The sequence below is a fragment of the Paralichthys olivaceus genome, chromosome 19 (assembly GCF_024713975.1).
Source record: "Paralichthys olivaceus isolate ysfri-2021 chromosome 19, ASM2471397v2, whole genome shotgun sequence".
Lineage (NCBI taxonomy): Eukaryota > Metazoa > Chordata > Actinopteri > Pleuronectiformes > Paralichthyidae > Paralichthys > Paralichthys olivaceus.
In genome coordinates, this window is record NC_091111.1 from 1,073,944 (window position 1) to 1,091,946 (window position 18,003).

The 18,003-nt window shown below is 41.3% G+C and overlaps 1 protein-coding gene across 2 annotated transcripts; it reads left to right on the forward strand.

Moving 5' to 3' along the window:
- Nucleotides 1–216: 216 nt before the first annotated feature.
- ddhd1b (DDHD domain containing 1b) lies at nt 217–17,529 on the forward strand. 2 transcript variants are annotated; one of them, XM_069514543.1, is made up of 13 exons: nt 217–1,244; nt 3,239–3,415; nt 3,766–3,894; nt 4,799–4,946; nt 5,045–5,154; nt 6,300–6,406; nt 6,726–6,982; nt 7,230–7,305; nt 8,165–8,314; nt 8,508–8,572; nt 8,918–9,096; nt 11,106–11,363; nt 13,048–17,529. In XM_069514543.1, exons 1-13 carry the CDS (start codon nt 527–529, stop codon nt 13,230–13,232), a joined length of 2,559 nt encoding a protein of 852 aa, XP_069370644.1. In that variant the 5' UTR covers nt 217–526; the 3' UTR covers nt 13,233–17,529. The 2 variants fall into 2 exon arrangements, with proteins under 2 accessions (XP_069370644.1, XP_019947072.2); XM_020091513.2 differs by having other exon boundaries at nt 218–1,244; nt 3,239–3,433.
- Nucleotides 17,530–18,003: the final 474 nt, after the last annotated feature.

The following is an 18,003-nucleotide window of genomic DNA, read 5'->3' on the forward strand; positions in this document are numbered from 1 at the left end:
GTTAGACAGCCACAGTAAAACATCCGGCCTCACAATAAAATCCCGTCTATGGAAATAGACTTGATGGAGCTGTTATCTGGCTCAGCTCTGAAAGACACAATACACCTGCACGGACAGGTGTGTTTTCATTCAATACAGTCCTCTGCACAATGTTCAGCATTATACTACAATAGTTCTTTTGTTGTGGTGTGGATTTAATTTTGAATGTCCAAACAGGAAACTGGTTTGACAGTATGGAGCCGCCGAGATTACATCCGAGCTAGTACCGTTCATAGATCGTCCCGGCAGTCATCACGGAGCCCGGGCACGGCAGTGTGCACAGCAGCTGCGGTGTGTCAGTCTGGACCAGTGTTTGTAAGCCTGCAGCTGCTATGTTACGGAACATAATCGTGCTCAGAACGGTCCGGTATACAGATGTTAGCAGCTGTGGAGGACGACGCCTTTAATCCGGTGTAACAGTCCGACGTCGGAGCATCATTGTGTCAATGTGCTGGATCTAACGAGCTGCGGCCGGACAGTGGGCGACATGACGGAGGAAGCGACCATCCGCCAGCAGAGCTCGGAGAATAACTCCGTCAGCAGCAGCGAGTGGGACATGGCAAATGATGTGTTTGTGTCCAGCTACGACGACAGTGCTGCTGCTGAGGACCAGGATCCAGCGCAGCCCGGCTTGGAAAGACACCTGCCGCTGCTATCCCAGGGTGGCATGATGCTGGGCCTGACCGGGGAGGAATATCCGGCCTCATCTTATCTGGACATGGACCCAAACTACACCGAAAGTGATGGGAACGTATCAACCAAGAAGCGCATACGGTCCAACAGCTCCAGGCACCGCGGTGACATCGTCACGGAGCTGGGGCCAGAGGAGGTCCGCTGGTTTTACAAAGAGGACAAGCGGACTTGGAAGCCCTTCGTCGGGCACGACTCTTTAAAAATCGAGATAGTTTATCGGAGATTCTGCGAGCAGAACCCCAACAAGGTCAAACGCCCCGTCGATCCCACCGAGGCCGAGGGGAAGGAGACGACCAGGTCCGACGAGATCGAGCAGGAAAGCGGGGCCGGGGACGGTGGAGGTGTCCGGGCGGAGCCGCCGGTGATTCGGGGCGGAGGACAGCGGCGCACGGCGTCAGAGGAGATGAAGGATCCGGACGACATCAGCATCAGCGTGGAGGCAGTGTGTGTCAGAGGGGGGCTCTATGAAGTGGACATCAGAGAGAAGGAATGCTATCCCGTTTACTGGAACCGTGAGTATGCCAATGTTGTATTTATCATGAGTAACTCACTGTTATTAGCACTGCTAGCACAGTCAGTATAACCACATGCCTGCTGCTGATGGGCCACCTCAGGTTCTTTAACTATAATAAGAAGTGGCATTATTAGTTCCCCCGACCCTGCTACTAGTGAGACCTGTTGGAGCTGAGCCATCCACTGGACAGACATGCTTCAGCTGCCAGCCCTCCACCAGACTATCAGAGGTATTCCAGTCCCAAAGTTTCAACCATTAGATAGCAAACAGCACATAGTCATCATATAGGGAAGGGATTGTACATTCAGTCAGGTCGACCTATATGCACTGTATATTCCACACCTCCAACTTCTACTCTTTCTTGCTGAAGATAGACAGTGAGTCACTCTAATTAATTGCCACTTACTGTAAAGAAATGTGGTAAAACGCCCCAAACTGTCTGGATTATAGTTGTACTTGTAAGACATCACTTTGGGCTTCCCTGGGTGTAAATATCATAATTATAATAGTTCAATAAAATGTAAGGAAGTGCTCATCCAAAATGAATGTGAAATGTCTTGTTTAGTCTGAAAGAGAGCAAATTGATGCTCTGCATTCACTGAAATAAGCTGCAGCCAATCTCCCATGTCCTCTTGATTGATGATCTGTCTGACTGATAGTTAACTAGTATTGTCGAACTGCCAAAATCACACATCAGTCACTCACACAAAGACTGATTCGCTCACTTGTTATATCTTAAATAAAACATTATTAACATTTAACTCATTGTGTACATTGCTTACCAATTAATTTGTGTTAATTTGTCCATTCATCAAGCAACTGTTTCAGCTCTAGATTAATTACATAGTAATGACACACACACATGAACAAAAGTACCATAGTCATTTCTATGATTATTATTTTTTATCATTAAAATCATGAATATCATTATCTTATTATATTCATAATTCACAATTTGTCTCATATAGGTCTTCACATCACCTTTAATCCTCACCCATGGAGGATGGGTGTGTTTCCTAATGCAAGCATATACATGATAAATAATATTGGGCTGAGCACAGAACCCTGAGGAACCCAGGAATTTGCTTTAGAGTGTGCAGATGACTCATTGGAAATTTGTACAAATTGCAATTGATCTGATAAACAAGATTTAAACCAGCTTTAAACCAGTCTCTGAAGTAGGATGTGTTGAATAGAGCTGAGATGGAATAGAGCTGTGGCTCCCCGTCAGCCTGACTACAGTGCTGAATAGAATAGGTTTGTTTTTATTTTCCTCTATTGATGCATGGTAGCAGGCTATTGCGGGTATTCTTCTATATTTTAAGACTTCCAGGCTAAGTGAATTTCATTAAGATTGTTCCTTTCTAGTATTTTTAAGTTTGCTTTATTTCAATTTATTTAATCCATGCTTATTGGAATTATACCAAAGCGCTCATTTCCTATGTTTTGAGCTTCTTAAAAGGTGCTATAGAGTTAATTGTAAATGGTCTGTATGGTGTATATTTATATAGCTCTTTTCTAGTCTTGATGTCTAGGTTTTTAAAGGACGCTTTTGTTATATTGAGGCATATGGTATTGAGTTATATGTTGATGAAATTATTTCCTTAAATTTAGCTACAGCACTATCAGACTGACATCTTGAGAGAGTTTAATTTTTTTAGCTTGTAGTCCAAAAATAAGACTTAGATTATGTTGAAGGATTATTATATGTTCAATTTTAATGCCATATGTCAGAACAAGGCCAAGGGTGTGGGTTGATGTACACACTGACTGAAACCAACTGAGTCTAAATTGAGTTAATATTGAAATAAACTATCTAGCTATTATTATCAATGTCAAATCACCTACAATAATTACTTTGTCTGCTTTAAGGAATATGTTTGATAGGAAATAAAGAAAGACAAATAAAAGAAAAAATGTCTTATGAGTTTATGATGTGTTTATGTGGTACCTTGTATTTTCTGACAGAGCAGTAAATATTCAATTTATCAGAGCAAGACCGTATTCCTGTGATGAGGGGTCAGTGGTTCATCGATGGAACGTGGCTTCCCCTGGAGGAGGATGAGAGTGACCTAATCGAGTTGGAGCACCTCACTTGTTACCGGGGGCAACAGATGAGGGACACGTATGAGATGGAAGCGGTTACCACCACCGTGGACAGCAAGGATGGTGAGGACTATGAGACAGGTGTGTGGATAAAAACGGACCCAGAGAGATTTGTGTGTGGCAAAGAGGATAAAAGCATGGTTTGAGGTGACCTATTGAGTGTGTGTGTATAGATGCATCAAGAGTGTCTGTGGGTGTGGCTGTAGCTCTCCTAAGGCCAAAAAACAAGTCGTGTGATTTATTGTAGTAGACTGGCTGAACCAACAGGATGCTTAAATGAGTGTGTTTAAAATCTGTGAAATTACTCGTCACACACATACACACATCCTGCACATTCTCATGTGGAATGGTAAATTAATTATGCTGGCACAACTGTGTCACTTAATGTTAATCACAGTGTGACCGTGTTGCAGCAATCCACAGTCTGAAGCTGAGCAGGAGTCATGTGGACTGGCACAGTGTGGACGAGGTGTACCTGTACAGCGATGCCACCACCTCCAAGATCGCACGCACCGTCACTCAGAAACTGGGCTTCTCCAAAGGTAGATGAAAAAAAAACATTCTATTGTGAACGGCAGGAGTAAAAGGCAAGATACCCCAGCCACCGAAGCATTTGAACTATAAAATAGACAAGGAAGAATGGTCAGAACAACACGTCTGTCAAACTGTGCCTAAAAGTGCATGGCGCTGTACCTACAAATATCCTTGTGGGGAAATGGGCTTGCCAAGCAGCATTCTGTGACATTACTTTGATGTCACCCAACACCAAAGTAGACATCACAGTAAGTACAGTTTAGAATAAATTGGAGGTCTTGGTTGGGGTTTGAACAACCGCTGATTGAAAACACTACTACACAGTCTACGCTGCACTTCCCTCAGAGACACATGGTGGTGAGGTTTGAAGTTGAGTGGATTAATGGTTGTAGAGAAAATGTATGACAGACAGACAGACATATTGATTTCTGGAATTATTAGGAAGATGAACAGGGACAAAAGAGATGTTGCTGTGGAATTTTCTACAAATCATCATGTCACTTTTCTTTACTGTGAAAACCACAGACTAATTCCATTCTCCTCCACTCTAGTTGCATGGAGGCAGAAATCTCTGAGACACATCTCCAAACCAAAACGATTGGACTGGAGTGATACCGCCAGGGAAGAGAGGAATCATTTTATTTCGCCTGACCCTTAAATAAAGTATGAATAGATTTGTTAAAGTTGAACTGCAGTTTTATCTCAGGGTACGGAACATCTATGGTGCACATACAATTCAGGGATACACATGGACATGTGCTGTAACATGGTTTGCTTGTTGGTGTAGAGGGGTGTCTGAGAAAAGGTGATGTCTTGTTGCTAGGTTTTTGCTTTGGTCACTTTAGGTAAGTGGTCATTAGCACCATAACATGCCGTGTAGTGATCTAACTATGTGCCTTCTCATGTCCTCAGCCTCGAGCAGCGGGACACGTCTCCATCGGGGGTATGTGGAGGAGGCAGCACCGGAGGACACCCCACCTGAAACCACACACATTGTCTTCGTTGTGCATGGCATTGGCCAGAAGATGGACCAGGGCCGCATCATTAGGAATACCAGCATGTGAGTAATGGAGAATTTTCTAGCAGGAACCCTTACTCTAGACTTGAATGGAATCAGAGAACTCTTGAAGTCACTGTTTTCTCTTGGCTTGTGAGCAGGATGAGAGATGCTGCCAGGAAGATGGAGGAGAAGCACTTCTCTGATCGTACCACAGAGCATGTAGAGTTCCTCCCTGTGGAGTGGAGGTCGAAACTGGCTCTGGATGGAGGTATGCTGCACCTCAGTTTATATTGACCCATCTCTTCACCTTGTAAATAGAAATAAACTGGGATTGATTCAGAAGTAGCCAGACACAAGCAGGACCAAATGTTATCCATGGTTACCATGACATTGTAAAATTTACAGAAGCAACAACGATCACGACTGTTTAATAAAATAGTTTATAAAAAGAGGTTCACACACACACACACACACACACACAAACACACACACTGACTGTGCTCTCTCTCTCTCAGTCACTGAGACTGACTCGCTACAGTTTATACATTGCTTACCAATTAATTTGTGTTCATTTGTCCATTAATCATGCAACTGTTTCAGCTCTAGATTAATTACATAGTAAATGACACACACACACACAAAAAAATACCATAGTAATTTCTATGATTATTATTGTTATCAATAATCTCATTATCTTATTATAATGCCAAGTTTGTTGATCGAATGATCATTCATTCAATCAATCAATCAATCAAATTTTATATGTACAATCTAATTTGATAGTTCACTGAAAAATAAAAATGCACTCATTATCTACTCACCACTATGCCGATGGAGGGGTGGGTGAAGTGTTGCAGTCCACAAAAGACTTGATGCCGTTTTGAGTCAAATTGAACTACCCCCTAAACTCCAGAAGTGTTTTGTGGACTCAAACACTTCACCCACCCCTCCATTAGCGTAGTGACTCTGGTGAGCTTTTTGGGTGAGCTATCCCTTTAACAGTCAGCAAGGTTTGAACCTTCCATCTTTGGCTGGGTGCAGTGTTTGTGTATGTCAGATAACCAGGTTATCCTACTGTAACAGCAGGGTCAGTAAGAAAGAAGGTTCTTTGTTCTTGGAAAAGATGTCTCCTGTTCCTGCCAGTGCAGGACACAGCAGAGGGAGAAAGAATTTACTGTGAAGGCAGGTTCTGTTGAAGACATTACATCATGGACCACCAAGTTAACAAAGGCATACTGGAAATACTGATTCTTAGGGTGGAGCTCAAGTGGAAAGGTGAGAAGTGGAGGATTGTCGTAAACAGAGTCGATGTGGAGGCATGTGGAGTACCGACATAAGAATCACAGTTTTTCATTAGAATATGAAACAGTATTAAAAAGCTGGGTTGGATATATTTTCATGTTCTCCCTTTAGACACTGTGGACTCCATCACTCCGGACAAAGTGCGAGGTCTTAGAGACATGCTGAACAGTAGTGCCATGGACATTATGTACTACACCAGCCCTCTGTACAGAGATGAGGTAAGCCTGAGATAACTCGTACTTCCACTTCGACAGTGCTGCTGCACATGGTCACTCAGCTGTCAGTTTGGGAACGTTAGTCGGAAGTGATCCTCTCAGTCACAACGAAATCCTGGCTAATCTGTTTTAATCCAACACAGCTGTATACCACTGAATCAGGGTTGATATCCTGCCATGGAAATAATAGAATAATCAATGCTCTGAAGGATCAAACATTCCTTATTAACCCAATTAAAAATAGCAACAGAGGTAAAGTGAACATGAGTGTCATTTGTGTGTGTGTGTGTGTGTGTGTGTGTTTGTGTGTGTGTTCATTCAGATCACCAGGGGTTTGACTCTGGAGCTGAATCGTCTCTACTCACTCTTCTGCTCACGCAATCCAGACTTTGAGATAAACGGGAAAGTGTCCATAGTGTCACATTCGCTGGGCTGCGTTATCACCTTTGACATCATGACAGGCTGGGACCCTGTGCGCTTTCATTACCAAGAAGCGCCAGACCCAGAGGAAACAAAGGCTCGCTGGCCAAGTGATGAGGAGCGCCACCTTCAGGAGCAGTTGAGACTCACACGCCTCAGGTACTGCACAGGTTTTTATTCTGGAAGAAGTGAGAAGTTTGATTCCACATCTGTTCTGACTGCATGGGATATGTTGTCTTTAAAACACAGTGCCCAAAGCTATATGAGAAAAGAACGAGAAATCTTTAAGTAAGCAATTAACAAAAAATGATTTTGTGACATATTTTTCTATAAATTTAAACACTTGCTGTGCAGGCATGTAGCTGCCATGCATTAGAGTAACTCTGAATATCTATCATCCCACCAGGTTAAGGGACTTGGAGGACCAGTTCCAAGGTCTACAGACCTCATCTTGTGTTGCAGTGCCAGCCTTGAAATTCAAGGTAACACTGACAAGTTAGATGGTACTATATCTGTCACCAATGGTCACCATCTATTTTCTATTCTGCACATGTCCTACATATGATGACACCTACTAACCTGATTCAAACTACGAACCCTCTGATTTACGCTGCAAATCTTCTAATTCAAGCTACAAACCTCAGATTTGAACTTCAGACCTTCTGATTCTGTGTGTGGTCACCGTGTGGATTGTGTTCCGTGTGTTCCCTGTGTGCTCCGTTCACACGGGTGGATTAAATACAGAGGTCAAATTTCCCCATGTTTGCATGTTGCATGCTGTGTGTGGGACCATAAAGAGGAATCTTAATCTTAATTCAAACTACAATCCTGAAGCAGACTACAAATTTCTGATTCAAACTACAAACCTGAAGCAGACTATAAACTTCTGATTCAGATCACAAACATTGTCTCAGAAGTATCCCAACTATATCAGATGTACAAACACTGATGCAGTATATGCATATGAATATGTGTTTACTATTTATTACTTTGAAATACTTTTATTTGGAAAAAATATGGTAAAATGGTCTGTATTTATATAGCACATTTCTAGTCTAGATGACCGCTCAAAGCTCTTTACAATATATGTAGCTTGAGTAAAGAGAGAGCAGAAATCCATGAACAGAGGGATGCAATCAGACATATATTTACGAAGATTTGATTAGCTTGCATTTACACATGCAGTGAAACCTTGAGGTGACCTAGCACAGCAGTTCTGCAGCTGCAGTTCTTTGTAAGTGGCCAACAAGCATCTCGGAGCAGCTATGGTCGGACGGTTTTTCAGGTGAGGAATTTCCCTTGTTCTCGCATCTTAAATCAACCCTATTCTCTATGTTGCAGGTAGAAAATTTCTTCTGCATGGGCTCCCCTCTGGCGGTTTTCTTGGCATTACGAGGGATCCGGCCTGGAAACAATTGTGTGCAGGACCACATCCTCCCTACATCTATCTGCAAACGCCTCTTCAACATATTCCATCCCACAGACCCTGTGGTAAGTTACAGTGTCCTCAACTGATTGTCTCCCTATTCTGCTCACTTGATACAATATATGTATGTATGTGGTGATGTTATATTACACTACAGAATGATGAAAATGAGGTGACATTCTGAGTATTACATTAAAATGAAATCCTGAGAATGAATGTGAGAAATCCTCCTCTAGCATTTACATCTGTTTGTTTCAGGCCTACAGATTGGAGCCTCTGATCTTAAAACACTACAATAACATTACCCCTGTTCAAATCCACTGGTAAGTCATGTGGTTATACAGTATATGAGAAATAATTTGATGCTTATTTAGGAATTCTCTTGTGAATTTAGCAAATGCATCGAGGCTGACATGTATTCATCCACAGTTTACATCTGTCTCTCGTTCTCTTTGTCTGTTATTTGTGATTAACAAACTTACAATAAGAGTACAGATATATTGAGCTGTATAAATCATATGATCATGGTTCCTTCTGTCTGTTGTGATGTAGCCCAGCTGTGACTAAAGCTACAGTATTCTCACTTTGATGAAATCAGAGCTGAAAACAGAATGAGGACTGCAGTGTATGTGTAAGTGACCTGAGGTTGATATGGATTTCATGTGCAGGTACAACACCACCAGTCCGACACCATATGATCAGATCAGGCCCACACTGCTCAACCCCCCGAAGGAGAATGCATCTGTCTCAGACTCTGAGAGCATCCCCAGCCCCTGCACCTCCCCACCCCAGGCCAGAAGGCACTACGGAGAGTCTATTACCAACCTGGGCAAGGCCAGCATCATGGGTGAGTACACATAGAGGGTTATGGCTACATGGAAGGCAGATGCAGTTGGATATAAGTATGATATAAGTGGAAGTCTGTGTTCTTTCGAAGAACCATTGTAAGAAATAAAATACAACTTACAGGCTACCAGATCTGAGCTAAGGGGAAACAGGAGCTACTTCCATTGCTGATATGGTAGCAGGGTAAGCAGTGGGAAAAAAGCTTTGTCTAAACAAATCAATAGAAGCAATTAACTTCTATCTCCTGGATTGACAACATGATGTTACTTCTCCTTAAGGCATCAGATGGCAAGTAGAGACTAAAATCAGGCCTCTTGAAATTGATGAAAGATGTTTTGTATTGTATGGCAGCTGCTGTTACTCTTAGATGTCCTCTACTCTACACAGCACACATAAAAAGCTCTTTCTTAATAACTAATTTAATTTATGCAAACTGTTCTGCATCATTCATTTTTCCAACCTTTATATCCTGTTAAGCCCTATAAGGTAAATTGTGATTTGTCAATATGTGCTACCTACTAATTCCACAAATGTCTGTCTGTATGTTGAATATGTCTGCAGCAGTGGTCAGCAACTGAATCAAACGCATGTAATGAAATGTATGAAAAAATAACACCAATCGAGACAATCATTCAAACTTATATATAAACCACTCACATGAACATTAATTTAAAAAACACAAAGTTCACCAACATAGACCAAAAATAGAAAGCTCACGCAAACAAAACTAAAATTGACATTATTTGCAGAATTGTTTGAGGACTCACTAATCACAAGGGATAATTCTGAAGTAGCTCCGGACCACTGGTCAAGAGAACAGCCCATTCCAAACAGGCAGGTTAAGAACAGGCACAGCACTAATACAAATATAATTTGATTTTTGAGAGATGGAGGCTGGTGCCAATCCCAGCATACATTGGGCCAGAAACAGGATAGTCTCTAGACAGGACAGCTGTGTATTACACGATTAACACACACAGACAAATTCATAGCTTCAGGCAGGTGAGTTGTGCTACCTTGGAGAGAACCACCACAGACAAAGGGAAAACATGTAAAATACCAAGAACCTTCTAACCACTGAACCACTCTTCTGGCCAACTCGTTATTCGTCAACCTCGTCACAAAGAGTTTTAGGCCATAAGCTGTTACAATGGAGAGAATTCCATCAGAATAATTTTAAAGGAGTTAGTTTTGACATTTTGGAGAATACACACATCAATTTCCTTTCTTAGAGTCTGATGTTCAGATTGATTGCGATCTGATATCTGTACATAGAATATACAAGTGCATTTATCAGCTGGTTACCTGCTAGCCTTGTTCAGTCTGAAGATAATATCTACCCACCTTTTAAGCTCCCTAACTAGCAAGTTATATGGTTTTTGTTCATCCAAACAAAAAACAAAAAACAAGAAGAAGCACCAGGCCAAGAAGTAGTCCAGCACATGCCCCCCTGTAAAACTCCCTGTCAGCTCTAACCCTGCTGCAAATGTATTCCTTGCCACTTGCAGTAAGTTTGGCGGCACAATCAAAGGCTGAAAACACACCAACCTCTAACTTCATCCATCATGGTGAATGTAATCAGATGTCTTAACTAGTAGAGGTCCGTGAAACACTGCTGTCCAGTCTGCTGTTACCTCTCCTCTCAGAGCTGGTGAACCAGTTCCTTAGAACTCTATGGAATACAGTACAGGCATTTGGATCCAATTCTGTTTGTAAATCAATCATTCAAATCAAAAATTATTTGTACAGCCCATATTTACAAATTCTAATTTGTCTCATAGGGCTTAATAAGGTGCAGCGTGGCTTCGCTCCACAAGAGTAAGGAGAAACTACCCCCAAAATAATTCAGAAACCTCATAGAGAGCTTTGTGTGAGAAATCCCTCACCCAAAACAGACAGAAGTGCAATAGATGCTGTAAATTAATTCAGCTTATTAAAGGTGATGTACAATATACTGTTTTTGAAATTGAAATTACATTTTTGTGATGTATGAATCTTGCTGCCTCTCAGGTGCTGCAAGTCTTGGGAAGGGAATAGGAGGAATCCTGTTTTCCCGCTTTTCCCGTTCCAGCAGCCAGGTGGGTGGAGTGGAGGAGGAGCCGTCAGACTGCGAGGGTGGAGCCTCTGAAGTGGAAAATGTGGCATTGGGAGAGGAAGGAACGGCAGTGGTAGACAGTGAAGAGAAGGACAAACAAGTAGAGGAGGAAAGGAGGGAGGTGGAGCCAACCATGTCCCAGTCCACCTCGGCTGTAATGGACAGCACCTCGTGTAAGTACTGTGTGTTTGGTGTGAGAAACAGGTGAACTCACTGGCTGTTGGGGACAGAAGGTCAAAATCCATTGTACCTACTCTGCCTCTGTCATGAGGTTTGAGCCATTGTCCCATTCATATTTTTCTTAAGATCTCTTTGATCCAGTTCCCATGTCCCTGCAACTGTAGCACCGATACCTCTGGCCAGGAATCTTGCCCACCCTTTAAACCGTGGTGCAAACATTTAAACACCTTGCAGAGAGAACCAGGATCAGGGAGGAACTTAGGAGAGGGGGCACCCAAGGCTGCTGACCACCTGCTGTACCACAGTTCCGCCCTCAGGGTGTGGTGGATGCCAGCTGGTGACAGCCTGTGTGCATCTGTGCCTGACTGTGGTATGAGTATTCAACAGCCCACTTCTGACCACAGCTAGTTGTGATGAGTCTGGAAGGGGGATCATTGGGCCTCTGTAATATTTCCATCTTAACACAATAGATTTATGGATGTTTCCAAATCATAGATCCTTACATTTTACTTGGCTTCATCCAATCTGGATTGCTAACTGTTTTGTTGTTGTTTTATAGTGTGTTCACCATAGACTGATGTTCATAAAAAATGTCCAGATAAATAGAAACTTAAATAATAAAAAGATATATTCTGTGAGATAAGTATGATTTCACTTTAAAAAAGAACTAGAAGGGATAGTTAACCGTAAAATGTACTCATTATCTACTCACCACTATTCCGATGGAGGGGCTGGGTGAAAGTGTTTGAGTCCACAAAACACTTAAGGAGTCTTAGGGTTAATCAGTGTTGCAGCCAAATCCAATGCAATTTAAATAAATGTAACCTCTTCTTCAGACGTAATAAAACAACAGAAAAAACACAAACAAAAAACAAAAATTAAGATGCCTCCGTACTCCTCGTGTAGTGTCATCCAAGTGTCTGTAAGCTCCGACATTCATATACGACTCAAAACAACATCATTTACACCATGTTTTGAGCCTAGGTCCTCTGATATTGCATTCACGTATGGATGGACACACCGGAAAACCGCATACACTCTTGCCCAAGGGCACGCACTGGGTGCGCAGTCTTGTGGCTACGTCCACTAGCATTGCCACTTCCAGCAGTGGACTTTTAGGTTTAAAAAATGGTGTAAAATATGCTGTTTCGAGTTGAATCTGAATGTCGGGGCTTACGGACACTTGGATTACACCTCATGAGCAGCATGGAGGCATGGTATGCTTATTTTTCTGTTGTTTTGTTACTTATGAAGAAGACACTGTTTACCCCTAAAACTCCTAAAGTGTTTTGTGGACTCAAACGCTTCACCCGCCCCTCCATCGGCACAGTGGCAAGATGTGACAAAGTGGAAGAAATGTGTAGAAATAATAAGATAATTTGTTCTTGAAGAGATTATATCTTTGTGCCATTTTTATGATTTATGAATATTCTGCAGAGTAACATCTAATCTGAACCGACACAGTGATGTGGGTCAAACCTTGTTCGTCCGAATGAGTCCTCTGGACCATAATGCACCAAAAACTTGTGCTATCGATGGGATTATTAGCAGAGTCAGTACAGTTAAGACTGGATGAGTAGAATACACAGACTTAGTTAGATGACAGTGAACACTGCAGACAAAAATATCTTTGACACTTACATGCTGGATAATGATGTGTCATTTTCTCTTTTGCAGTGGAATTGGAGAGACGCATCGATTTCGAGCTACGGGAGGGCATGGTGGAGAGCCGCTATTGGTCAGCAGTTACCTCACACACAGCCTATTGGTGCTCTTATGACGTGGCTCTTTTTCTCCTTACCTTTATGTACAGACCACAGGAACCACTTGAACCTCCAGAAGATAACCAAGATGCCTCGTAACATAAGTGCAGAGTGACGCATGGATTCATTAACCCTTGGGTCAATTCACTTTCTATTCATGCCTCTTGAAGTCTAAACTGACTGACCTCATTCCTCCTTGTACAATTTTCTTTATACATAATTTGCTTTAAAGAATGATGATACACTATATTCATATTGTTATGAATATTGGTTTTGGAAATGTGGAATACTGGAAGACCAATTCTTATTTTAAAGATGTTTTCATTTTAACTGTAGATACATCTATTCTGTTTCCTGATATCATTTTATCATGTTAATCGCACTAAAGGCTGCTGCACACTAGAGGATTATTGGGACGATTTTAAACCCTATTTGTCCCTTCTGACAATTGTGGGGTGGTTCCAGATTGGACACCAGTTGGTGATGATTATCTGCCCAAATAATCCTCAAATGTGAGGGGTTTACAAAATAATCTTGATGCTTGGTTGGAGCCTCCTCAATCTTGAATCATTGAAAACATGTCTAATATTTATGATAATTGCCACCAACAGATTACTGAGCAAACCTGCATAGCCAATGCGTGCATGCTTACTGGGAAGTGAAACCAACCTGATATCGCCACCTAGGGCCTGGTCTACTGAAGGTTTGCGCATGTAAAGCGTGTGCAAACTTGATTTCACCAGCAAAAAAACTTCTACTAACGGAATAATGTGCACTGTTCATTGAGTACATTTGCCTTAATAAATATGCAAGTGCACAAAATATTGAGAGAAGTAGATGCAAATTCAATGCAATGTGATTTACAAAGCCTGAAAATAATTGCGGTGATTGTGACTGCGTCTATATTTATTACGTTTGAAAGGTAGGTGCTAATCGGCACAGTGTTACACATAGATGGCTGCAGTTATTGTGATGAGGAGGAGACAGTAGGAAGAAAAAGGTGTGGTGTGTGCTCTGTGTGCGCTACAATGGCCCGAGTGTCGCGCCTGTGCTCTCCGTAATGCTCCATGTCAGAAACCAGTAACGCACGCAAAACACTCATTGAAATACTGCTGCCTCTACCATGTTTGCACCTATTAACATTTGCGCAATTCATTTTAGTAGATCACCCGCATAATCAGAACACGTCAACCAAACGTGTAATATGTTATAATGCACATGCAATTTAGCACTCCTTATTAGGGATCTTAGTAGATCAGGCCCTATGTTGCTTATAAAAACAACAACACACACACCAACTCACTTCCAGCTTGCGCTGCAAAATTTATTTATTTATTTTTTCGCTGCAAAATGGAACACATAACATCAGTCCTCATCCATTTTTGCTTTTCACGTTTAACTTCACAAGTTTTTCACACTCCAGTTCAGAAAGTAGTGGAAATCGTTTCCTACAAATGGCAAGTGTATGGTCTTACCTTCTGGACAAATTATCTCGAGTGTGCTTTCTGACTATTATACTATAAAAAATTTGTCAAATCTCTCATTATGTCTGTGGTCTCCAACATTTAAAAAAAAAACGGTTAAAGGTCCAGTGTGTAAGATTTAGGTGAAAGGGATCTATTGGCAGAAATTTTATATATCATAATAATAATAAAAATACGTGTGTTTCATCTAAATTGTATAAATTATTGTGTGCTTTAACCTAGAACGGGCCCTTTATATTATGAAATACTTACATCGGGAGGGGGTCCTCTCTCTCTCTCTCTCTACGGAGAATGCCATATTTTTTACGTGCAAACTGGACAAACTAACACCTTTTGAGTTTTTATGACAACTGAAGTCTACCACAGCTTTTCTTGCATGTTTGGAAGAGGAGGGTGAAGTAACAGTTATTTAGCTGCAACATGCAACCTTACCACTAGATGTCACTAAAATTCTACACACTGAACCTTTAAGATTTGTATCCTCTAGTGTGCACCGGGCATAAAGAAGCTATAATTCAGATGAAAATGATATATGGAGGATATGTGCTGCACAAGTTACAACAGTTAACTTTGACAGCAGTACATATTTAACTTTAAATGAAATAGATAAACTCAAATGACTGTTTTAACAGAGACAATTGAAAATGAATTGACCTTACACTGACACACTCATACAAATCATGTATCTGTCCTACATCATCCCAGTCCAAACACTGTGAAATGGACTGAGCAGACTGGGTCCTGACTGCGCCCTCACTGAGGCCATCGTGTTTCCTGTGGACAGGATCCTGGTGTGTCAGATGAATCAGGGCTCCTGCTGACACTAATATTTCCCCACAGACCTCTCCTGCTCTGTGATTGTTAAAAACTGTAGCCACAGAGAAGCTGCCAGTGCTTTGTCCATGTCTAACCTCGAGTTTATGGGAATTAAGTTGAATCATTTCTCATAATCTTATATCTAAAAAGAGAAGATACAAACCCAATGTTATCCAACACGATGCCCTACACAGACCTATTGAATCTTAAAACCTCAATACTTAGTCAATATCTGAGTTAAAGCAGCATCAAGGGATTTTTGACCTTGTGGTGTGTTAACCCCAATTGAAATCAACAGACAAGTTGTTGTGCTCATTGACAGATGATTGTCACTTCAGTCCAATATTAGCAAAATCCTCACCTCTCTGTCAGACCAGAGTCAGTCAACAAAATAGTTTAGTATTGCAACAACTCAACAATAAATGGAGTGCATTTACAGACCTTTGCTAGTCTCAACAGCCACTCAAAGTGCTTTACACTATGATTCATATTTAAACGCTCATTCATGCAGCTCTTCTCGACTCACACATCTGCCATTAGGGGCAATTTGGACTTCATTGTTTTGCCCGTGGACCATTTGACACATGGTCTGGAGGCGAAGCTCATGACTCAGAGGTGATTGTGAGACTGGATATCCATGAAAAAATGATTACATCAGAGAATAGTTTTTCACATTTATTTATTGATCTTTGAGCATTTAAACTTTTTAAGGAATTGAAATCATACTTTGGCTCAAACCAGGCGTGATTTTGAATATGTGCCATGTACATAGATTATTGGCTTTGATTAATTGTGGCTGAGACAAGAAGACACGAGCAAACAGACCAATACTGAGAACCTGCTGATTCTGTTCGTTGTAGAAATTAAACATTCAAGCCTGCCATACATGAAGCTTCTAAGGGAATGTTTTTACATTTGTGTTCATTGTTGTGTTGTGATACACTTCCAGTCCTGTTGTTATCTTTGCTTTTCTCATGTTTGACGTATGTAGTTCAGACTGTAAAACTCCCGATTGCAAAGAAAAGAGGCCTTGACTCTGTACACTGATGTTCCGTTGTGACAATGAAATGATTTCTGACTCCAGAGCAGCTCTGCCTCAGAGGATGGGTTGTTCTGTAGTTCTGCTTTTTGTCCTCAGGCTGAATTAGCTGGTCTAAACTTTGTTCAGTCAGCTATGAGAAGAACAGTGGATCTAAGCCTGATTTGTTATTAAACTGCAAACCCACATTTCCTTTCTATTGTGTTGACATGTACCTCTTCTGCAGTAACAGTTCTGTTATGTTGAAAATGCTATTTTGATTTTGATTGTATCTGCTGTTTGTTCATTGACTGTTATTCAGTAGCTGCATTTCCATAGATCATTTTCTGTGACTTCATCATTATTTTCTATTAATATTTGAAAAAGTTCAATATCAAGGGAATACATTCACAGAGATCTAACAATCAGACTATCCTTTAAAATGTACTATCTCAGTGGGGGGTTGCAAAGAGTAGAAATGAGTTATGGATTTTATATGATTTTTGCAGACATTGTTTTCTGGTGAAATGATCTCTCCTTCTCTACAGCATTATGTATATACTGATCAGCTCACATAAATATGTTTACAGTAGTAAAAACTGTCAACAATTTAAGTGAAATCACAAAGTTAGACAAACAATACCGCTCTAAGCCACATACAGTTATAGATAATAAGTGCCACAAGGATGAATGAGGCATCCACAACCCCCACCCTATATCACTTTGACTGGGCTGCATTGATTGGTAATTGAGAAGAACTGTTGGTGTTGAGTTGGTAGCTGGTGGTTACCCCCTCCCCCAGGACTTAATTTGTCCTTGTTTACATCTCCTTCTGTGGAGCACCCAAGGCCTACCACTACCTGTGCCAAATGTCAGCAACCCCATGTGTGGTGTACTGGTGATGTGATAGATCCCCTTTAATCAATCAATCAAATTGTGTTTGTATATCTCATAGGGCTTAACATGTTGTCACATCCTCAGTCCTTAACCCTCAACACGAGTAAGGAAAAACTACTCAAACCCCATTAACAGGGGAAAAAATGAAAATAAAATAAAGTTTTAATGTTCTGTAAATCAATATATGGTGAAAAGATATTTTGTGATAGGACACGACAGTACACTGTTTATTTGTTGTTGAAATGATTGCCATTCTGTTTCTCAATCCCTCTGTTTGTCAAAAGAAATGAATCTAATGTTACTTTGCTGCTGATCAGTGTGAAGACTGAGACATTCTAGAAAACAGGTCAGCTTCCTCAGCTGAGTGGACGGAAATACATGAATCCTTCTTTGTCTATTGTCATTCTCACCCTGTCAGCCCTCACTGTACTGTTACTACATGATGAAGATGATGATGTGGTGCTTTACCCTGATAGAGCTTTGATTTTTTTTTACCCAAATAAAAGGGGAACTACACCTCCCCTACACCCTCTAGTCTCCATTCCTTCATTTTGTCCAATCCCATATGTTAGCTCCAGTCCTGGGAGGCTTATACAAGACAGCCTTTTCACAGGAAGCCCTGCTTATGAAACAGCCCTCTGTACAAACAGACACA

What these genes read in the sequence shown, in the direction of transcription:
- ddhd1b (XM_020091513.2), top strand. Translation starts at nt 527, where the DNA reads ATGACGGAGGAAGCGACCATCCGCCAGCAGAGCTCGGAGAATAACTCC. An exon ending in ATCATTAGGAATACCAGCAT is followed by an intron (nt 4,947 to 5,044) that starts GTGAGTAATGGA and finishes GCTTGTGAGCAG; the next exon opens with GATGAGAGATGCTGCCAGGA. An exon ending in TCCATCCCACAGACCCTGTG is followed by an intron (nt 8,315 to 8,507) that starts GTAAGTTACAGT and finishes TGTTTGTTTCAG; the next exon opens with GCCTACAGATTGGAGCCTCT.